The 17,836-nt window shown below is 40.5% G+C and overlaps 1 protein-coding gene across 3 annotated transcripts in view; it reads right to left on the bottom strand.

Moving 5' to 3' along the window:
- LOC132151623 (immunoglobulin-like and fibronectin type III domain-containing protein 1) overlaps positions 1–17,471 on the bottom strand; it is a 42,693-nt gene extending 25,222 nt beyond the window's left edge. For all 3 annotated transcript variants that reach the window (XM_059559862.1, XM_059559863.1, XM_059559864.1), the window contains exons 1-9: positions 17,381–17,471; positions 14,306–14,425; positions 12,757–12,896; positions 12,196–12,295; positions 12,041–12,082; positions 11,855–11,900; positions 11,471–11,654; positions 11,250–11,363; positions 3,736–3,904 (exon numbers count right to left, since the gene is read on the bottom strand). In XM_059559862.1, the coding sequence (XP_059415845.1) occupies positions 3,736–3,904; positions 11,250–11,363; positions 11,471–11,654; positions 11,855–11,900; positions 12,041–12,082; positions 12,196–12,295; positions 12,757–12,896; positions 14,306–14,425; positions 17,381–17,429 (964 nt within the window). In that variant the 5' untranslated portion in view covers positions 17,430–17,471. The remainder of the gene's footprint in view (positions 1–3,735; positions 3,905–11,249; positions 11,364–11,470; positions 11,655–11,854; positions 11,901–12,040; positions 12,083–12,195; positions 12,296–12,756; positions 12,897–14,305; positions 14,426–17,380) is intronic.
- Positions 17,472–17,836: the final 365 nt, after the last annotated feature.

Genomic DNA, 17,836 nt, shown 5'->3' with positions numbered 1-17,836 from the left:
TCTAAAAACTGCTAGGGCAGAGCATATCCACAAACTCATTGAAAATAACCAAAACAATCCAAGGTTTTTATATAGCACAGTGGCTAAATTAACAAATTTAACAGACGCTACCTGATTCAAATATTCCACCAACGTTAAATAGTAATATCTTTATGAATTTCTTCACTGATAAAATAGATAACATTAGAAATACAATAGCGAATGTAGATTCTACAGCGTCTAACACTTCAGTTTCATCCATCGCACCCAAAGATAAACTGCAGTGCTTTACAAATATAGGACAGGAAGAGCTAAATAAACTTATCACTGTATCTAAACCAACAACATGTTTATTAGATCCTGTACCCACTAAATTACTAAAAGAGCTGTTACCTGTAGCCGAAGAACCGCTTCTCAATATCATTAACTCGTCGTTATCTTTAGGTCACGTCCCAAAACCATTCAAGCTGGCGGTTATTAAGCCTCTTATTAAGAAACCAGGATCCGTCCTAGGTCCCCTGCTATTTTCAATATACATGTTGCCCCTTGGTAATATTATTAGAAAATACGGAATTAGCTTCCACTGTTATGCTGATGATACTCAGCTATATATCTCAACGAGACCAGATGAAACTTCCCAATTATCTAAGCTAACAGAGTGTGTTAAAAATGTAAAAGATTGGATGACAAATAATTTTCTCCAATTAAATTCGGATAAGACAGAGATATTAATTATTGGACCAAAAAACACCACACAGAATCTTGTAGATTACAATCTGCAACTAGACGGATGTACTGCTACTTCCTCTACAGTCAGAAATCTGGGTGTTATATTGGACAGCAATTTGTCTTTTGAAAATCATATTTCCAATGTTACAAAAACTGCATTCTTCCATCTTAGAAACATTGCCAAGCTACGAAACATGTTATCTGTTTCTGATGCAGAAAAGCTAGTTCATGCTTTCATGACCTCTAGACTGGACTATTGTAATGACCTTCTAGGTGGTTGTCCTGCTTCATCAATAAACAAGCTACAGGTAGTCCAAAATGCAGCAGCTAGAGTCCTTACGAGGTCAAGAAAATATGATCATATTACCCCAATTTTACAGTCTCTGCACTGGCTGCCTATTAAGTTCCGTATCAGTTACAAATTATCATTACTTACCTATAAGGCCCTAAATGGTTTAGCTCCTGCCTACCTAACTAGCCTTCTACCACGCTACAACCCATCACGCACCCTAAGGTCACAAAACGCTGGACTTTTGGTAGTTCCTAGGATAGCAAAGTCCACTAAAGGAGGTAGAGCTTTTTCACATTTGGCTCCCAAACTCTGGAATAGCCTTCCTGATAATGTTCGGGGTTCAGACACACTCTCTCTGTTTAAATCTAGATTAAAAACGCATCTCTTTCGCCAAGCATTCGAATAATGTATCTCTTAAATTGTGAGTGTAGTTGCATCTGCATTTTTATTCTTTAGCTTGGGTTAAACTAATTTTACTTTGTTGGATCAGCAGCTATGCTAATGATGTCTCTATTTTGTTTCTATGTTTTGCCACGGGATTTACATCCCGTGGTAACTAGGATTTACACAAGCTCCAGTCTGGATCCAGAACACCTGAGAAGAGATGATGCTGACCCTCAGAGGACCCCAGATGATCCTAACCTTGAATCAACAAACAGAACTAACAATTATTGCTACATGTGTGACTGCATCATATAATTACTATTAATTAATAATATTGATAGTTCATCACCTAGCTGACTACGTCTTGTATTATTATTATTTTTATTTTTCTAAAATCCTGTCAAATGTGCACAAACTACTAGCTACTACTAAATATTGTAGAAACATAATTTTCTGTAAAGTTGCTTTGTAACGATTTGTATTGTAAAAAGCGCTATACAAATAAACTTGAATTGAATTGAACTGTGGTTGCCAGGTAGTAGGCCTCACCAGGCCTCCCTGGAGATTTAGCTCCCACATACTGTGCGTTTCCTAAAAAGCGAGCTCCCGCGATTTGTGGTTGTCAGGTAGTAGGCCTCACCAGGCCTCCCTGGAGTCGAGTTCCATATTGCTTTCAGTTTCCACTGAGGTGGTTATCTGGTAACAGATAGTAGGCCTCTCTAGGCCTCTCTGTGGGTGAACTCCCACATATTGTGGTTATCAGGTAGCAGGCTTCACAGGCCTCTCTGAATGTGAGCTCCCACATACAGTGGTTGTCAGGTACCTTTCAGTACACACGCTATGCCTGTGTACTTTCTCAAATCCACATGGTGGTCAGTGTGCACGCAAGACTCTGCACACTTTCTGAAATCCACGTAAAGTGGTAAGTGTGCACGCAAGACTCTGCGCACTTTCTAAAATCCTGTATGATCAGGGTTACGCGCTCCGCTTCATTCCCTTTCTTGGGATGATTCGCCCCGGTGTTCCTTGGGCTTCATCCAACCGGTGCGTACTTATTGTACACCCCAAGCCCCCTCAACTTGGGGGGGCTGTGTGGGCAATTCTCGGGTAGTTCAGCAGCGCTCCCCTTTTCTGAAAGGGTCACCTATGAGCATGCTGCTCGGAGCTCGGAGTCTTCCTCTCTTGGGAGACTGATTCCCGGTTCTTCAGAGCGCTCCAGTACCACATACTGTTTGAGACTCTCTGTGAGAGCAGGCATCCTGCTGAGGCAGGGGCTGAGGCCTCCAATTGCCTGCTCCCGGGCCATTCTTCTATGAGCTGCTCTGACAGAGTTCCACGAGAGCCCCTCCTTAGAACAGTATTTGTAAATCCATGTTATGGTAAGTGTGCACGTGAAGTCTTTGCACACTTTCTGAAATCCACATTGTGGTAAGTTCGCACGCTAGTCTCTGCGTTCTTTCTAAAAACCCTAGATGGTAAGGGCTTCGCACGGCTGCTTCGTGCCCTTTCTTGAGTTGGTTTAAGCCCCGTTCATCTTGGGCACCACTCCACCTAGGTATCCTCGGATACCTATCTAGAACAGGGCGCCGCTACTAGAGTGCTGTGGGGACAGCCCTTTATAGCAGTAGCCCCTGTGTGACAGGCAAAGACTTGGTAGAGGAAAGTGCCAGGCTCTTAGCCGTATCCCTTTAAAGGAATCTTTGTGATTCCAAGCCTTTAGCTCTACCCCGGGCCAGGGCCCTACAGGATAAGTTGGGTATGTAGCTTAGGCCTTTGGCCATAAGGGATAATGTCATAAGGCAGCCGTCAGACCGTCCCAGGGGCGACTCCCGGTGAAGAGAAAAGCGGTAAAGTTGGTACTTAGTGTTTGCCATGATTCTGGTCTGCACTCCCCTCAGCATGGCGGCGTGGGTATACTGTTCCCCATAGTGTCCCCTCAGAGGACGCAGTTCGAAGTTCCCTTGAAAGGGAACATCTCAGGTTACGAATGTAACCATGGTTCCCTGAGAGGGAACGAGACACTGCGTCCTGCGTTCAAAGTATGCTTCAGACACGGGTCACGACGAGGTGTTCCCCATAGTGTCCCCTCAGAGGACGCAGTGTCTCGTTCCCTCTCAGGGAACCATGGTTACATTCGTAAACTGAGACATTCTCTTGTGTATTCTACATTAAATCTCTGATTATTAACATTTTCCTTCATTGTGCACTTTTGTGACAATCGAACCGTGGCAACAGCTTTATTGTTTATAATGGGATCGATTTAGTTTTGGGTCATAATGGTGCATAGCTCATATCCAGTATACAGTAGAACTGATAAACAGACAAAAGTGCTGTACATAAAAAAACCCTACCCTTGAAATCAGTTGAAAAGATATTGACACCCTCAACATCCACTTGATAGATTCCGGCATCTTCTGGATTGAGATTTTTAACAGTGAAGATATACTTCTTGCCAACTTGTTTTAGACAGTGCTTCATTTCGCCTTCAACGTCTTTGCTGTATGGAATCATGACACCATCCTGAACAAAAGGAAAAGATTAACTGTGATAACTGTTCATGATGCATTTAGAAAAATAAGACAAAAAAACATTAAGCAGGCTCGTTTTTAGGCATTGGCAAGCTAGGTGGTTGCCTAGGGTACCACCAGTAGGAGAGGGTGCCAATGAGCGTACATACTGGAACTACATTTTAATAGGGTTGTGAAAAAAAAGTGTGGCATGGCCAACCTGATATATTATGGCCACCCCCACTGGATCCCCAACATCACTGGGCTAGAGTGCTGTCAATCTGATGATGCCTGTATGCCAATGGATCAGAGCGCTGTCAATTGCTGCCAGTTTTCTGAATGCAAAGTTTGCATTTGGAGCACTCAAAAACATTGTTTAAAATCAATGGGTTTTGTTAGTGGTTTGGCAAAGTAACACTTTTTTTATATACACTCACTGGCCACTTTATTGGGTACACCTGTTCATCTGCTTGGTAACACAAATTTCTAATCAGCAAATCACATGGCAGCAACTCAATGCATTTAGGCATCTAAATGTGGTGAACATGACTTGCCAAAGTTCAAACCGAGCCTCAGAATGGAGAAGAAACCGGTTGCCGCTCCTGTCAGCTAAGAACAGGAATCAGAGGCTACTATTCACACAGGCTCAAAAAATGATGATGGTCTGATGAGTCTCAATTTCTGCTGCGACATTCAGATGGTAGGGTCAGAATTTGGCATAAAGTACATGAAAGCATGGATCCATCCTGCCTTGTCTCAATGGTTCAGGCCGGTGGTGTTATGGTGTGGGGGATATATTCTTGGCACACTTTGGGCCCCTTAGTACCAACTGAGCCTCGTTTAAATGCCACAGCCTTCCCGAGTATTGTTGCTGACCATGTCCATCTCTTTATGACTAAAGGGATGGACAGTGTACCCATCTTCCAATGGCTACTTCCAGCAGGATAATGCACCATGTCACAAAACTCAAATCATCTCAGGCTGGTTTCTTGAACATGGCAATGAGTTCACTTTACTTAAATGGCCTCCATATTCACCAGATCTCAATCCAATAGAGCAGCTTTGGGATGTGGTGGAACGGCAGATTTGCATCATGGATGTGCAGCAAATCTGCAGCAACTGCGTGATGCTATCATGTCAATATGGACCAAAATCTCTGAGGAATGTTTCTAACACCTTGTTGAATCTATGCCATGAAGAATTAAGGCAGTTCTGGAGACAAAAGGGGGTCCAACCCGGTACTAGCCAGGTGTACCTAATAAAGTGGCCAGTGGGTGTATTCTGTATATAGGTACATTAAAAAGGTGCACAAAATTTGTATTTTGTTATGGCAGTATTTGTGGCATTTGAGAAATTGGTCCAAAAGGTGTGCATTTTTGCACCAATGCATACCTAACGGATCAGTCATAAAACTTTAACCGCCAATTAAAAATATAGTTATAGTAAAATTCGTTAATTCACATGATCAGTACATCCTTTATAAAACTGTTTTGTTGTCATCCTTATGGAATTGTTAAGATGCTGAATCAATTAATTCACTTCCAAAAGTGAATTAAAAAAGTTTAATGGGAGGGCAGATTTATAGTGGAAGTTCATGCATCATTGCCTATAAAAGGAATGAGTAAGCTGAATTTGTATTTCTTTTATGTGACCAATCAAGCTTTTTTATGAAGTTTGGGGTAACTAAGGGTTTTATAGGTTTGACTGAAATAATAATATAAATAACTGACACTTTAAATCAACGTTTCAAACATTGATAAACATTTCAAAGATAAAAAGTAGTCAATGATAATATCTAAACATGTATCCAAATATAAATGTGAGCTTTTTTGCAGGGTTTTTTTATTTTTTATTTTTTTGTAGGTTGCCAGTTTGAGGTCACAAATGAGTTCAAAATTGTATAGTCTGTCTATAGTGTAAATGGGTTGTGTTTCATACAAGATCTGGCAAATGGACAACCTTGGAATAATATGTAATAATATATAATATCTGATGTGATTATTCATATAACAAGGTAGGGCCATACAAATTATGGGAGTTTCCCGGGAGAAATAACAAAATGGGAAACAGGGGCATTTACAGCATTGAAGGACATCCGGGGCTTAGCCCAGACCATTTTATGTAAATACAGGGATCACTCGAAGAGTTTTTTTTTTATTATTATTACAGTAACAATTTACTTTACTTTCATAAAGTATACTACATAAAGTATACTTAAAAATATACTTGAACATTACTTAAGTATAGTTCATAAAATTAACCCTTACTTTCGTAAGGGAAGACTAGAAAAATTAAATGCATTCTTACCGGATTCAGTGCATCTTGAATTTATATTTTTGGTCTGATCTGGCAGCTTCGAGACATTATATTATTATGTCAGTAGAACTGCTGGCAGGTATAGCTGTAGTACTGTAGTTTTTTTTTACAGTCTATGGTCATGCAGCAGTCATCATCAGAGAAAACACCCTCTCCACGAAGAGGAGTTCCTTTTCAGGAACTCGAGCTGCGTCGAATGCTTTGGGGAACGTCCCTGACGAGACCGACTCTGAATATCGTGTGCAATCTGTCCAACGGAAAGGCGTGACATCACGGGCGGGGTGACGTAGCGACCAGGAAGCTATAAAAGCACGTGCCTTGCAGCTGGCTTCAGCTTCACGTCTGTCAGCAAGCGCTCTGTGTGTGCATGTCAAAAGTCTGTCCTGTTGGTCCTATTTATTGTTGTCTGTCTTTAAAAATAAAAAACAGCTCAATATGCCTAAAGTTAAGGCAAAGACCAAACATGTGAGGGGTGATTTCAAGCCACGTTATAGATTGTGTGTTCCTCCCTGCCCTCGTTACATCACGGATGGGGATACACACAGTCTGTACACACAGGACTGGCCCGTCTCCATTCCCTCTGACAGGTTCACCAGCGTTCCCCGCGGTGCTGGCCCCGCTTCTGCCGAGGCAGAACGGCTTTTGCACTCGTGGGGTTCGCAGGTGAACCTGTCAGAGGGAATGGAGACGGGCCAGTCCTTATCTCCTTCTTCATCTGACAGATCCGGCGTCCAAACCCTGGGTTCGGAAGCACGCTCGTCGGTTTCTTCCCCCCAGGGTGAGGGATCAGCTCTTCACCTCTCTTCCTCTGAGGAGGTCGATGTGGAAACTGTTAGTGGGTATTCGCCACCCCTATCGCACCCCAATATGAGGAGCTTTTGGAGGGGGTTACTTGCGCGGTAGGTAAATTAAAAATCGAATGGCCTGCCGAGAAACATTCTGAGCCGCAGAAAAGCAAGCTAGATGAACGCTTTCTGCGGCCGAGGCAACCACCTCAACATCGGAACCTTCCGTTTTTTCCCGATCTCTATGATGAAATCGCGAGATTGTGGAACCATCCATACTCGACCCGCCTCTTTGGCCCCGATTCACTATATTATGGCAACGTGATGGGGCTGGGAGAGCGGGGTTATAGAGCGGTGCCATGGGTCGAACAGACGCTCGCGGGCTATCTGTCGCCCGGTTCGGCATCGTCTCTAAATGCTCCGACGTTGCCCACCAAGCCGCTTAGAGTTACATCCTCGCTGGTGGGCAAAGGTTATGTGGCAGCAGGTCAGGCATATCAAGCCGACCTGCTGGTAGATATCGACGATGGGGAGGGGATCAAGTCCGACGATATCAAAGAGCTTAGAAGGACCGCTGATCTCTCCCTCCGCGCCACTAAAGAGACTGCTTGTGCTATTGGGCGGTCTATGGCAGCCTTAGTGGCCGTGGAGAGGCATTTATGGCTGACCCTGTCAGAGATAAAAGAAAGAGACAGGGTCTGCCTCCTGGACGCCCCGCTTCAGCCTTCTGGCCTGTTTGGCGACACAGTCAATACTGTCGTCGACAGGTTCCAGGAGGCACGAAAGCAGGCGGCGGCGTTCCAGAATTTCCTCCCTCGTCGCTCTCGTGGAGCATTCTGGGCGGGAGATGCCCACGCCACATGCCGGCTCCTCATATCGTGAGGCTCAAAAACAAAGTGTTGCCGCTCGTGCTCCCCCACGTCAGACGCTTGCCGCCCCTTCGGGGGCCTCTTACACCAGAGGTCAGTCTCGAGAGACTGATTCCCTTGGTAGATTATTTAGCAGCGTGTAAACTACTGCCATAGAAAAAGGCTACTGCATTCAGTTCGGTCATCCACCGCCAATATTCAACGGGGTTACACCGACAATAGTCGGCCCCCGGCAGGCTCTGGTTGTGGAACAAGAAGTGAATACCCTATTAATGAAGGAGGCCATCGAGGTAGTCCCTCCTCTAGACAGGGAGTCCGGGTTTTACAGCCTGTATTTTATAGTTCCAAAGAAGGATGGGGGGTTGCGTCCGATCTTAGACTTACGTCATCTGAACTGCTCAGTTATGCCACTGAAGTTCAAAATGCTCATTGTCAAACAGGTCGTAGCTCAAATCAGATCCGAGGACTGGTTAGTCACAATAGATCTCAAAGATGATTACTTCCATATATCCATCCTTCCACAACACAGGAAGTTTCTGAGGTTCGCTTTCAGGGGCAAAGCTTATCAATATCGAGTACTTCCCTTCGGCCTTGCACTCTCACCCCGCACATTCACGAAATGTGAAGATGCGGCTCTGGTTCCCCTCCGTATGCAGGGCATCTGAATTCTAAATTATATCGACGATTGGTTGATTTTAGCTCAATCAGAGCAGATGGTGGTTCAACATTGAGATGTCGTTCTCGCACATATGGGGGAGCTGGGTTTGAGACTAAACGCCAAGAAGAGTGTACTTTCTCCAGTTCAGAGAACCACCTATCTAGCTGTAGTGTGGGATTCGACCACGATGCAGACACGTCTGTCTCCTGCTCGGATCGAGTCAATCCTCAAATCAGTCGAGAGAGTCAAATAAGGCCAGTCACTCACTGTCAAACAGTTTCAGAGATTGTTAGGTCTGATGGCAGCTGCGTCCAACGTGATACCTTTTGGCCTGCTGTACATGATAACCCTGCAGTGGTTGCTCAAGTCCAAGGGTTTTTCCCAGAGGGGGAATCCACTTCGAATTATCAAGGTCACGCAGCGATGCCTTGGTGCCTTAGACATGTGGAAGAAACCTTGGTTCTTGAATCAGGGCCCGGTGCTGGGAGCTCTTTGTCGCCGTGTAACGCTAGTGACAGACGCGTCCCTCACCGGTTGGGGTGCGGTCATGAGTGGCCACCCTGCCCGCGGTCTGTGGAGTGGTCGACATCTGACATGGCACATCAATTGCCTAGAGATGCTAGCGGTCTATCGAGCATTGAAACTCCCAGACCTGAGGGATCACCATGTGTTGGTGCGCACCGATAACACATCGGTGGTCTCTTATATCAATCACCAAGGGGTCTGTGTTCACACCCCATGTACAAGCTGGCACACCAGATCCTTCTGTGGTCCCAGGGCAAACTCTTCTCGTTCAGAGCAGTGTATATTCCTGGGAGATTGAATGTGGGAGCAGATATACTGTCGAGACAGGGGCCGAGGCCCGGGGAATGGAAACTTCGCCCCGAGGTGGTGAAGCAGATATGGAGAGTGTTTGGCACAGTCCAGGTGGACCTCTTTGCGACTCAGGAGACATCGCAATGTCCCCTCTGGTTCTCTCTAGTTCATCCAGCTCCCCTGGGACTGGACGCTATGGTACAGACCAGGCTGAGGCTTCGTCTGTACGCCTTTCCCCCTATCGCTCTGCTCCCGGGAGTTCTGGCAAGAGTTGTGGACGTCACGCCCTTCCATTGGACAGATTGCACACGATATTCAGAGTCGGTCTCGTCAGGGACGTTCCCCAAAGCGTTCGACGCAGCGTCTCGTTCCTTCAAGAAACCAGGGTTACATTCGTAACCTTGAGACGTTTGAGGCGTTGAGACGTTTTTTTGTTTGTTTTCCCGCTCTATGCCCCGAGCATGTTTGGTGTTTTCTTATTGATTTTTTTTTATAACTGTAATTTAAAGAACAATAATAAACAATAACAATAATAAATAAAATGATGCAGACAAAATTAAAATGTGGCACACTGCTTATGACTTGCGTGACACGTGACAACAAAGTTTCACATTTGAAAATCAAAAGCTTCAAATTTGATTACTAGAAGATGCCAGTACAAGTGCAAACGTATAACGTTAGTCTATGATAGTAATAACTAGTTAGTTAAACAAATAGGCCTACAGTGAAAGCCAGCCAGATGATGATCTTCAGACTTTAAGGATTAAAAAACTGAATTCTTACCCACTGACTTCTTTTCGAAAAATCCCCAAAGTCTCGTTTGCTTCATTTTTCTTTAATTTTTTCTTTCCTGCTCGCTGACTGCCTCAGTTGTTAACTCGGACTCTAGCGGTTGACTGTGCTAGCTCCTCCCCTACCTGCTGCATATTCAACAGAGAGGAAGAAACGGAGTAGCCCATGGGCTACCGACAGCAAAGAAATTTATTCTATAGGCTAGATTATTTTTAAGGTCTATTTTTACAGGCTGTATACAGTATATGCAAAGCCAAAGCGCAATGAAATAAAGCAACTTGTTATTTCGGGGGTTTACATAGGCTATTGTCCAGTTTCATATTTGCTCAGTGACAGTCATTACATTCGGGGCTTGACTCAAAACATTCGGGGCTGAAGCCCGGGCAAAATCGGCTGACGCCAACCCTGGTGTGAAATACGGGAGACTCCAGGGAAAAACTGGGAGTGCTGACAGTGTATGAGGAGTGTATGAGGTCTAATGCAGTAACTTTTGTGTAGCCTATATAAAACAGGTTTTTCATTTGCAAAACATGCAATGTCACAGTCATGTACTGAAACGATCAATTCAACCTTCATAGCCATATGCAAAAGCATGTTAATTATTCATATTTGTTTTTAATTACAAATAAATTATGTGGTTACTGTGGCCTAATATGTCATTATCCAGCTAAACAAACTGTAGCCATAATAACTGAATACATTTCCAGCTGGATGAATTCAGTCTAATGGTGGGAAGCCACCTACTAAGCTCTGTATGGACCACAGATGGAGCGCAATTATGTCCGTCATGATTTTACTGTTAAAGTTGCTTATACCTGGGTGCTTTTTCAGATATTATTGTATATGAATCAGGGTCATTAAAGTTAACTAAAACTAGAATCATTAAAAAATTACTTGAAATAAAATAAACATTAACTGAAATAAACTAATTAAAAATCTATAATGGTATCTCAATGATACTGAAATAATACCGATGTGAACCAGTTGTGGCTCTTTGTTTATTATCACAGACAATGAGATCTCAGTGAGAGGCATTGATTATTTGTAGCTAGTTTTGATCTAATGTACCTGCCACACCTTTTTTTCATTGGTATTTCAGATCCTCTGATTCACAGCTCTCACCTTATACAGAAAAATGCGACTGTTAGGGTCTTTGAGCTCCATTTCCAGTTCAAAGGTTGCAGCATCCTCAGATTTCACCTCAATGTGCTTGAGGTTACGGAGATGCTGGATGAACTAAATCAGTGAGACAAACAGTACATAAAAATTGTTCTCCAGATTTGTGCATCCAGTCATGAACATGTGAAAGCAATTCTTCGAGAAACCTTTTGGAAGCTCTTTACCTGTGCCTGCTCCTCTTCTCTTTCCTTCTTCATCTCAACCAGTTTCTTCAGCATGCCACGGAAATCAGTGATGCCATACTCGATGCAAATGCGTTCATATTCTTTCTTCTCTGCACTCAGCAGCAATTCCCATACAGAGTCGTCAATGTCACCTTCCTTTTTCTCCTCAGCTTTTTTACCAGCACTTTAAGAAGATTGCAATTACAAATATGAACTTCAGGCCAAATGCCAACACTTAACTGGGTTAATGTAACTGATGTTTTCATATGAGATTGGCTAAATGACTATGGCAAGAATCAGACATTTAAATAGAGCCTAATGTGAAACTGCACTGCTGATGACATGGCATTAATGTGTAATGTAATGGGAAAACAAATGTCTCACCTTTTCCTGAGTCTCTTTCTAAACTCCGTTGGGTCACTTGCTGTAGCTTTAAAATGCAATCAACAAACAGAAGAAAGTGAATGCTTATGTGTGTCATATATTTAATGTCACAAGTATCCCATTCAATCTTTTTCCTGTTTGATGAACTGAAGTAAATCAGCTACCAAAATGTTACAATTGTCTTACTTCCTTCAGCCTTTTGCATTTCTTTGTCCTTTTTGAATCCAACTGAAAAGAAAAAGAATATATTGTGTTTGCAGCTGTTTTTTAGTGTTAGTTCTACTTTTTGTGTGGATAGGATAAGAAATTCGTAATGAAAGTAACACAGGCGTATGTCATACCTTCAATGACATTTAGGACAACAGTGCAAACAGCTTTTCCATATTCATTTGAGGCATAGCATTTGTAAGTGTCGACTTCATCACCACTAACTTTAGGTATCTGCAAAAATAAATGATCAGAAAAATTGGTTATTGATGAATCTTGGGTAATAATCGGATGACAATGATAATGATATATTAATGATAATTAAATGAACATTTAAGGGTGAAGTGTGTAATGTTTGAGCTGCCAAAGAGAATAATAATGACTGATTCCAAACAGATTTCTTAGACCACTCCCCCCCACCCTCTCCCATTTGGGCATCAACCAGGAAGTCCTGTCCCAGATTTGTGCCTTTGGTTGTGACAATGTTGTTGTGTTGGGCTGCTCAAACAACTGAAGCAAGCAATGCTCTGACGGTACAGGGCAACAGAGTTTGCACTTTCTGGGGGAATCATCCTACTTACAGTCTCTTCACATTAAGCTGGGATATGAGGAGGTATTTTAAAATTAAACCATTACACACTTCACCTTAAATGTTAAGTAGAGGATTAAAAGTGAGGCTAAAAGCCTGTGCATACCTCCAAAGTGTGTTCACTAGTTGTGGGGTCATATTTGATCTGAAACTTTTGGGGATCATTCATTTCTCCTTTTGCTCTATGCCAGGTTATAGTGGGAGCTGGGTTTCCAAACACTTTGGCTTTAAAAATGGCTAGTTTTCCTGTTTCATGAAAATAAAAGTTGTTATAGACTTGAGAAATATTTTTATATTAAATAGAACTTAAAAGGTTTTCAAAATAGAATTCTAGTGCCTTGAAAACATTGTTCTTACGTTGTTTTTTGTTAATTGCCGCTTTTACAGGAATCTTATTTGTTCTGAATCCTGTAAACATTTATGAGAGAATATGTTCCAGTACACTACTATTTAAAAGCTTGGACACATGTAACTACATGTATGTATCTCCATTGTGAAAAATGATTGATGGTACACTTAAATGTTTGAAATTAGTTTTGTAGACAAATATAAACTGAACCTACAGTATGTGTGAATTTCTATATAAAGTGCCTAGCATACTATATATATATATATATATATATATATATATATATATATATATATATATATATAATTACTATTACTATATACTATTTGAAAATGCATTCCAGGATGTGCCTCATGGAGTTGGTTAAGTGTGAGTATCAAGAGCGTGCAACAACAATATGAAACTAGCAATAGTTCATAGTTTTGATGACTTTGCTATTCTTATGAAAAGGGGAAATTAGTAATAATACGGAATAAGTAGGTGTATCCAGACTTTTGAATTGTAGTGAATGTATTGTTGGTCACAAATTTATTTACAATAAGGTTTCATTTGTTAACATTACTTCAGTTATCATGAAATAGCAATGAAAAATACCTGAAAAGCATTTATTCATCTTTGTTGATATCATTTTCCGCATTAACTAATACATTATTAAAATCAAAGTTTCATCCGGTAATATTTTTAATGAATATTTGAGGTTATCAAGAACTAACAATGAACACTTGAATGTTAACAAAGATGAATAATTCGCATAACCAATGTATTGCTCATTGTTAGTTTTTGTTAATTAATACATTATTGTAAAATTGTCCCATATTTTCTTTATTGCTTATTAGAAATAGTTAACATGGCTGACAATGTTCTGTTTTTCAAGAGATCCTCTTAGTTGTAAGGCAGAAGAAACTCTGGCAAAGTGGTTTAGATACAGGCAGAATGATGGGCAAAGACTCGTAGTTTTAAAGAAACGTTACATGTCATTAAAAACATAAATGAAAGCATACATTACACATTTGTGGACTTGCGCTGTGCATTTCAAACTAGCGTGAAATGGGATAAATGCTCCAGTATTTGATTTCTTTCCCTGGTGCATATATAGCCATGGTTACATGTTAAAGCTGGAGGACAAGCAGCGAGCTTGATAAATCACTCCTCTACTGCACAAGTTAAGTCAGTGTAGCTGTGTGGTAACCCTCTGTATGTGTTCCTAGCTTGTTATTTTCACATCCAGGATCATTAAGTTCTCAAGTGTTACCTCTAATCACATTTGCTTTCACTTTTGTAGATTCTTCTCTTTTAATGTGCTTACCTTCTTGAATGGTTAAAGCGATGGGTTTACGTGTGAAGTCTGGAGTTGTCATCCCCTCAGGAAGTTCCTCAATGTACTGTGTAATCATAACACCGGGAACCTTAGATCTCCTTTTGATGCCTGAGAGAATCCACATTCATGGTACAATTTCAGAATATTAGGGGGGAAAAACAACTACACAGCAGGTGAACAGTAGTGTAACATATGCTGAATAATCATCTGCAAAATCTTCCTTGGGTAAAAAAAAGAGATATTATCTGAGACATACTGTATAATGATATTTGCACAAATGACAATTTCCTTTTTGACTTGCTTTAAATATGCACCTTCATGTTTTGCAGATTCAAAGATTTATAAATGGAGGAATAAACCAGGGCTAGTTTTCACAGTGTTCACTCTGGTAAATATTTCTTAAAGTAGGTTTATTTTTGAAAGTCAGTTTCTTGTATTGCCATATGCCTTACATTTACACTGTTATTACCACAAAATATATAGTTCACTGAACACATGTTCAGCTTTGAAACTTTAGTTTTTCACACTTCTTAAAGATAAAGCAAAAACAGTATTTCAATATGTGAGGGAAGAAAAAATATGAATAAAAATTAAACCTCACACCCAAAAATCTAAAACAGCATTTTTTTTTTTGGTCAGTTGTAATTATTTTTACTAAATCCTGCCATTTTGTGACAACTTGTCCCAACCAACATTTCTTCTTTTCCTTAGATCCTTTTGGTTAAATCCTCTATTAGTTATTTTAAAATAAGGGACAAGGTTTTCTATACTGTACATCCCATCGTGTTTCAATATATCAAGACAAGAAAAGAAAATCATTCAAGTCTTTTCATGGTGTCTTTAAATGACAGCAATCTGAACATTTATATTATAAATAGCACACTGATCTCCATTCTTTTTGCTTATTTGAATGGATATTATGATATACTGGATATAACAAAATATATTACTTGATATGATGTATTATATGATATGTTATGATATGAAGATTTACTGGATATCATGACATGCATAGAGATGTTCAGGTTGCTGTCATTCAATTACCTTACCTTGTCTCTTGAGAGGTAGAATTTCCAGTCCTGGTACGGTATAGACACAACATTACAGTACAACAGCAACAAAGGAAGGGGAAACAAAGAAGGAGGACACAAAGTTGTAAATCCTGACAATTTTTTTTCTTTTTTTAACAGGTTCAAAAAAAAAAAAAATTACTCACAAATACAACCAGAAACACAAGACAGGGGAAAAGACGAGGAGGTTAAACCAATAACCTAATTATTCAAACCACTAAGTGGTTGAATATAAGATTACAATAGATTAGAGAAAACGCAGACAAACTGGGAAGGAAATTGTGTGAGACCTGTTTCACACAGCATACATTATCAACAGGTGATTATTCTGGTTACAGTATTCACACTGCTGCCTAGCGGAAGTATAGCTGTGAATTTCTGCACTACGTGTATTTCAGCTGTATGTGTGCTGAACCCAGTTGGTGAAAATGTACTACTATAAGCCAACTTAGAAACAAAGGCTTCTCAAATGTGCAAAAAAATGTGCTGAAAATTTGAAACATTTGAAAATGTATAAATTACATAAATGAATTTCTCCCATCATGAAAATATGCATGCCAGGCTTGATGTGTATTTCACAGTTAGCATACTAGTAAATAGGACAAAATCAAGGATTGCGCTATTAAATACTTGATTCTTTAGCCATGTCCATACTCCATAGCGACATTGTACTGTACAGATAAGCCTATCTGCTCATGGTACTAATGCAACGCAGGCACTTGCTTTATACAAAAACAAATGGTCAGATGCCTTCGTTGTGTCACAGTTATAGATTGCAGTGAAAACTGCCTTAGAGAACTTCACATACTGCAGCATTTGTTTGGTTACTACACCATGTGTTTTGTACATTCTAATGGACTTTTTCCCCATATCAGAAGTTTTAAGTTAATATACATAATAAATAAATAAATAAATAAATAAATAAATCTGCTTAAATTTGCAGTGTGAAACAGGCCTAAATGGGCAGAAATGTTGTCATTAATGTTAGGACACTTTTTATGTCCAGCAATTTAAATATTATCACCCATGATTGTAAAAAAGGAGGGGCTTATAATTAACATAAGAATAAATAAATAAATAATAAATAAATAAATAAAAAAGTCTAATTAAATAAGGTAAAATAAACCCTCTCCTCAAACAAAATTAAATAAATAAAGAAACTGAGAAATTAATAAAATTGGAAATAATTAAAAAATAAAAATATGAAGATGGTGGATTTGTATAAAAAGGTTTAATAATGAAACATAGGAGCTGTTGTGCACACAGGTTTGATTCCAGCCTGCTGCAGTTCTCCCATTCCTCTTTTCTGGCTCTATTTGCTCTCCTTCACAATACAGGCAATTCACATCCAGATGAAGGGCACACTTGCTCTGATGAAGGTTCTGATCGCGTAAGCCACATTCACAGCCTCCTCTTCATTTGCATCTTGTGCACAGTGGCCAGTTTCCAAACTCACAACCTACGACTTTAACCAGCTGTTTGATCATTCGTGTGTATAAATAAATTTGTGTGTCTAGGTTAGATTCAACACTTGCTTTTATCTCACTTTCTCGCTCTTCTAAATCCTCCGGGACAGATACATTATTCACATTCCATAGAGAGGAGTTCATTGGATTTTATCTGGAAATCTGGCAGTGCATTTTTACTGCACTGCATTTTTGCACAGCTGCTTACTGTGGTAGAACTTTTCTAAATGAGACCCATGTCCTATCAAGTGTGTCAAATTCCATTGCTATACTCTCATCATTATGAACAATGAAAACTGATTAACTAAATGACATCTTCCGGGAATAGTGACCATTAAGAAAGAGAAAGAACGAATTACAAAACAAAAAAAAGGATCTTTTTTCCGCCATGTGTTTCTCTAGCTGGTCTTCATGGAGAACATGGCTGGATTTGTTGTTTCAGTAATTTGGTAATAGAGCAGTTAGACAAGGTTCGGTGCCGGTGTCAGCCTGCCATATGGGAAAGAGAACAATTATACTGTTCTTACCGCCTTGCCCAGCAGCAGTTGGATCTAAAACCTTGGCTTTTTTCATCATCTTGATGCAGTCCGATGGCACAAGAATTCAGAAGCTTCTCTGGGTGTGAGAAAAGCAATATGAAAGGTCAATCCAATTTCAGTCTTATTAAACATTTTGTTAATAATTAAACAACTAATTTTATAAATCAATCTGTCAGATATTCGTCACATGTGCTTCTGCAACACTTATCGTCATTAAGCAGACACCTCAAAATAGGTCAAACTGGGCATTTGCACATTTAAATAACCTATTAAGTCCAAGCCGTTTTGGGAAAAGAGCAATTCAGGTGAAGTAGGCACAAAGATGGAGCAAAGTAGGACGACGGTTATCCCATCTGTAGGGATGTGATGCACTGTGACAGTGCAGTGCATTATATTCCATTAGAGAGGCTTTGGGCCTAGTCAGCAAAACCTCCACGGCTCTAG

Source organism: Carassius carassius, chromosome 10 (genome assembly GCF_963082965.1).
Source record: "Carassius carassius chromosome 10, fCarCar2.1, whole genome shotgun sequence".
Lineage (NCBI taxonomy): Eukaryota > Metazoa > Chordata > Actinopteri > Cypriniformes > Cyprinidae > Carassius > Carassius carassius.
The sequence above is the reverse complement of the archived record's forward strand: the minus strand, read 5'-3'. Positions and strand labels throughout refer to the sequence as shown.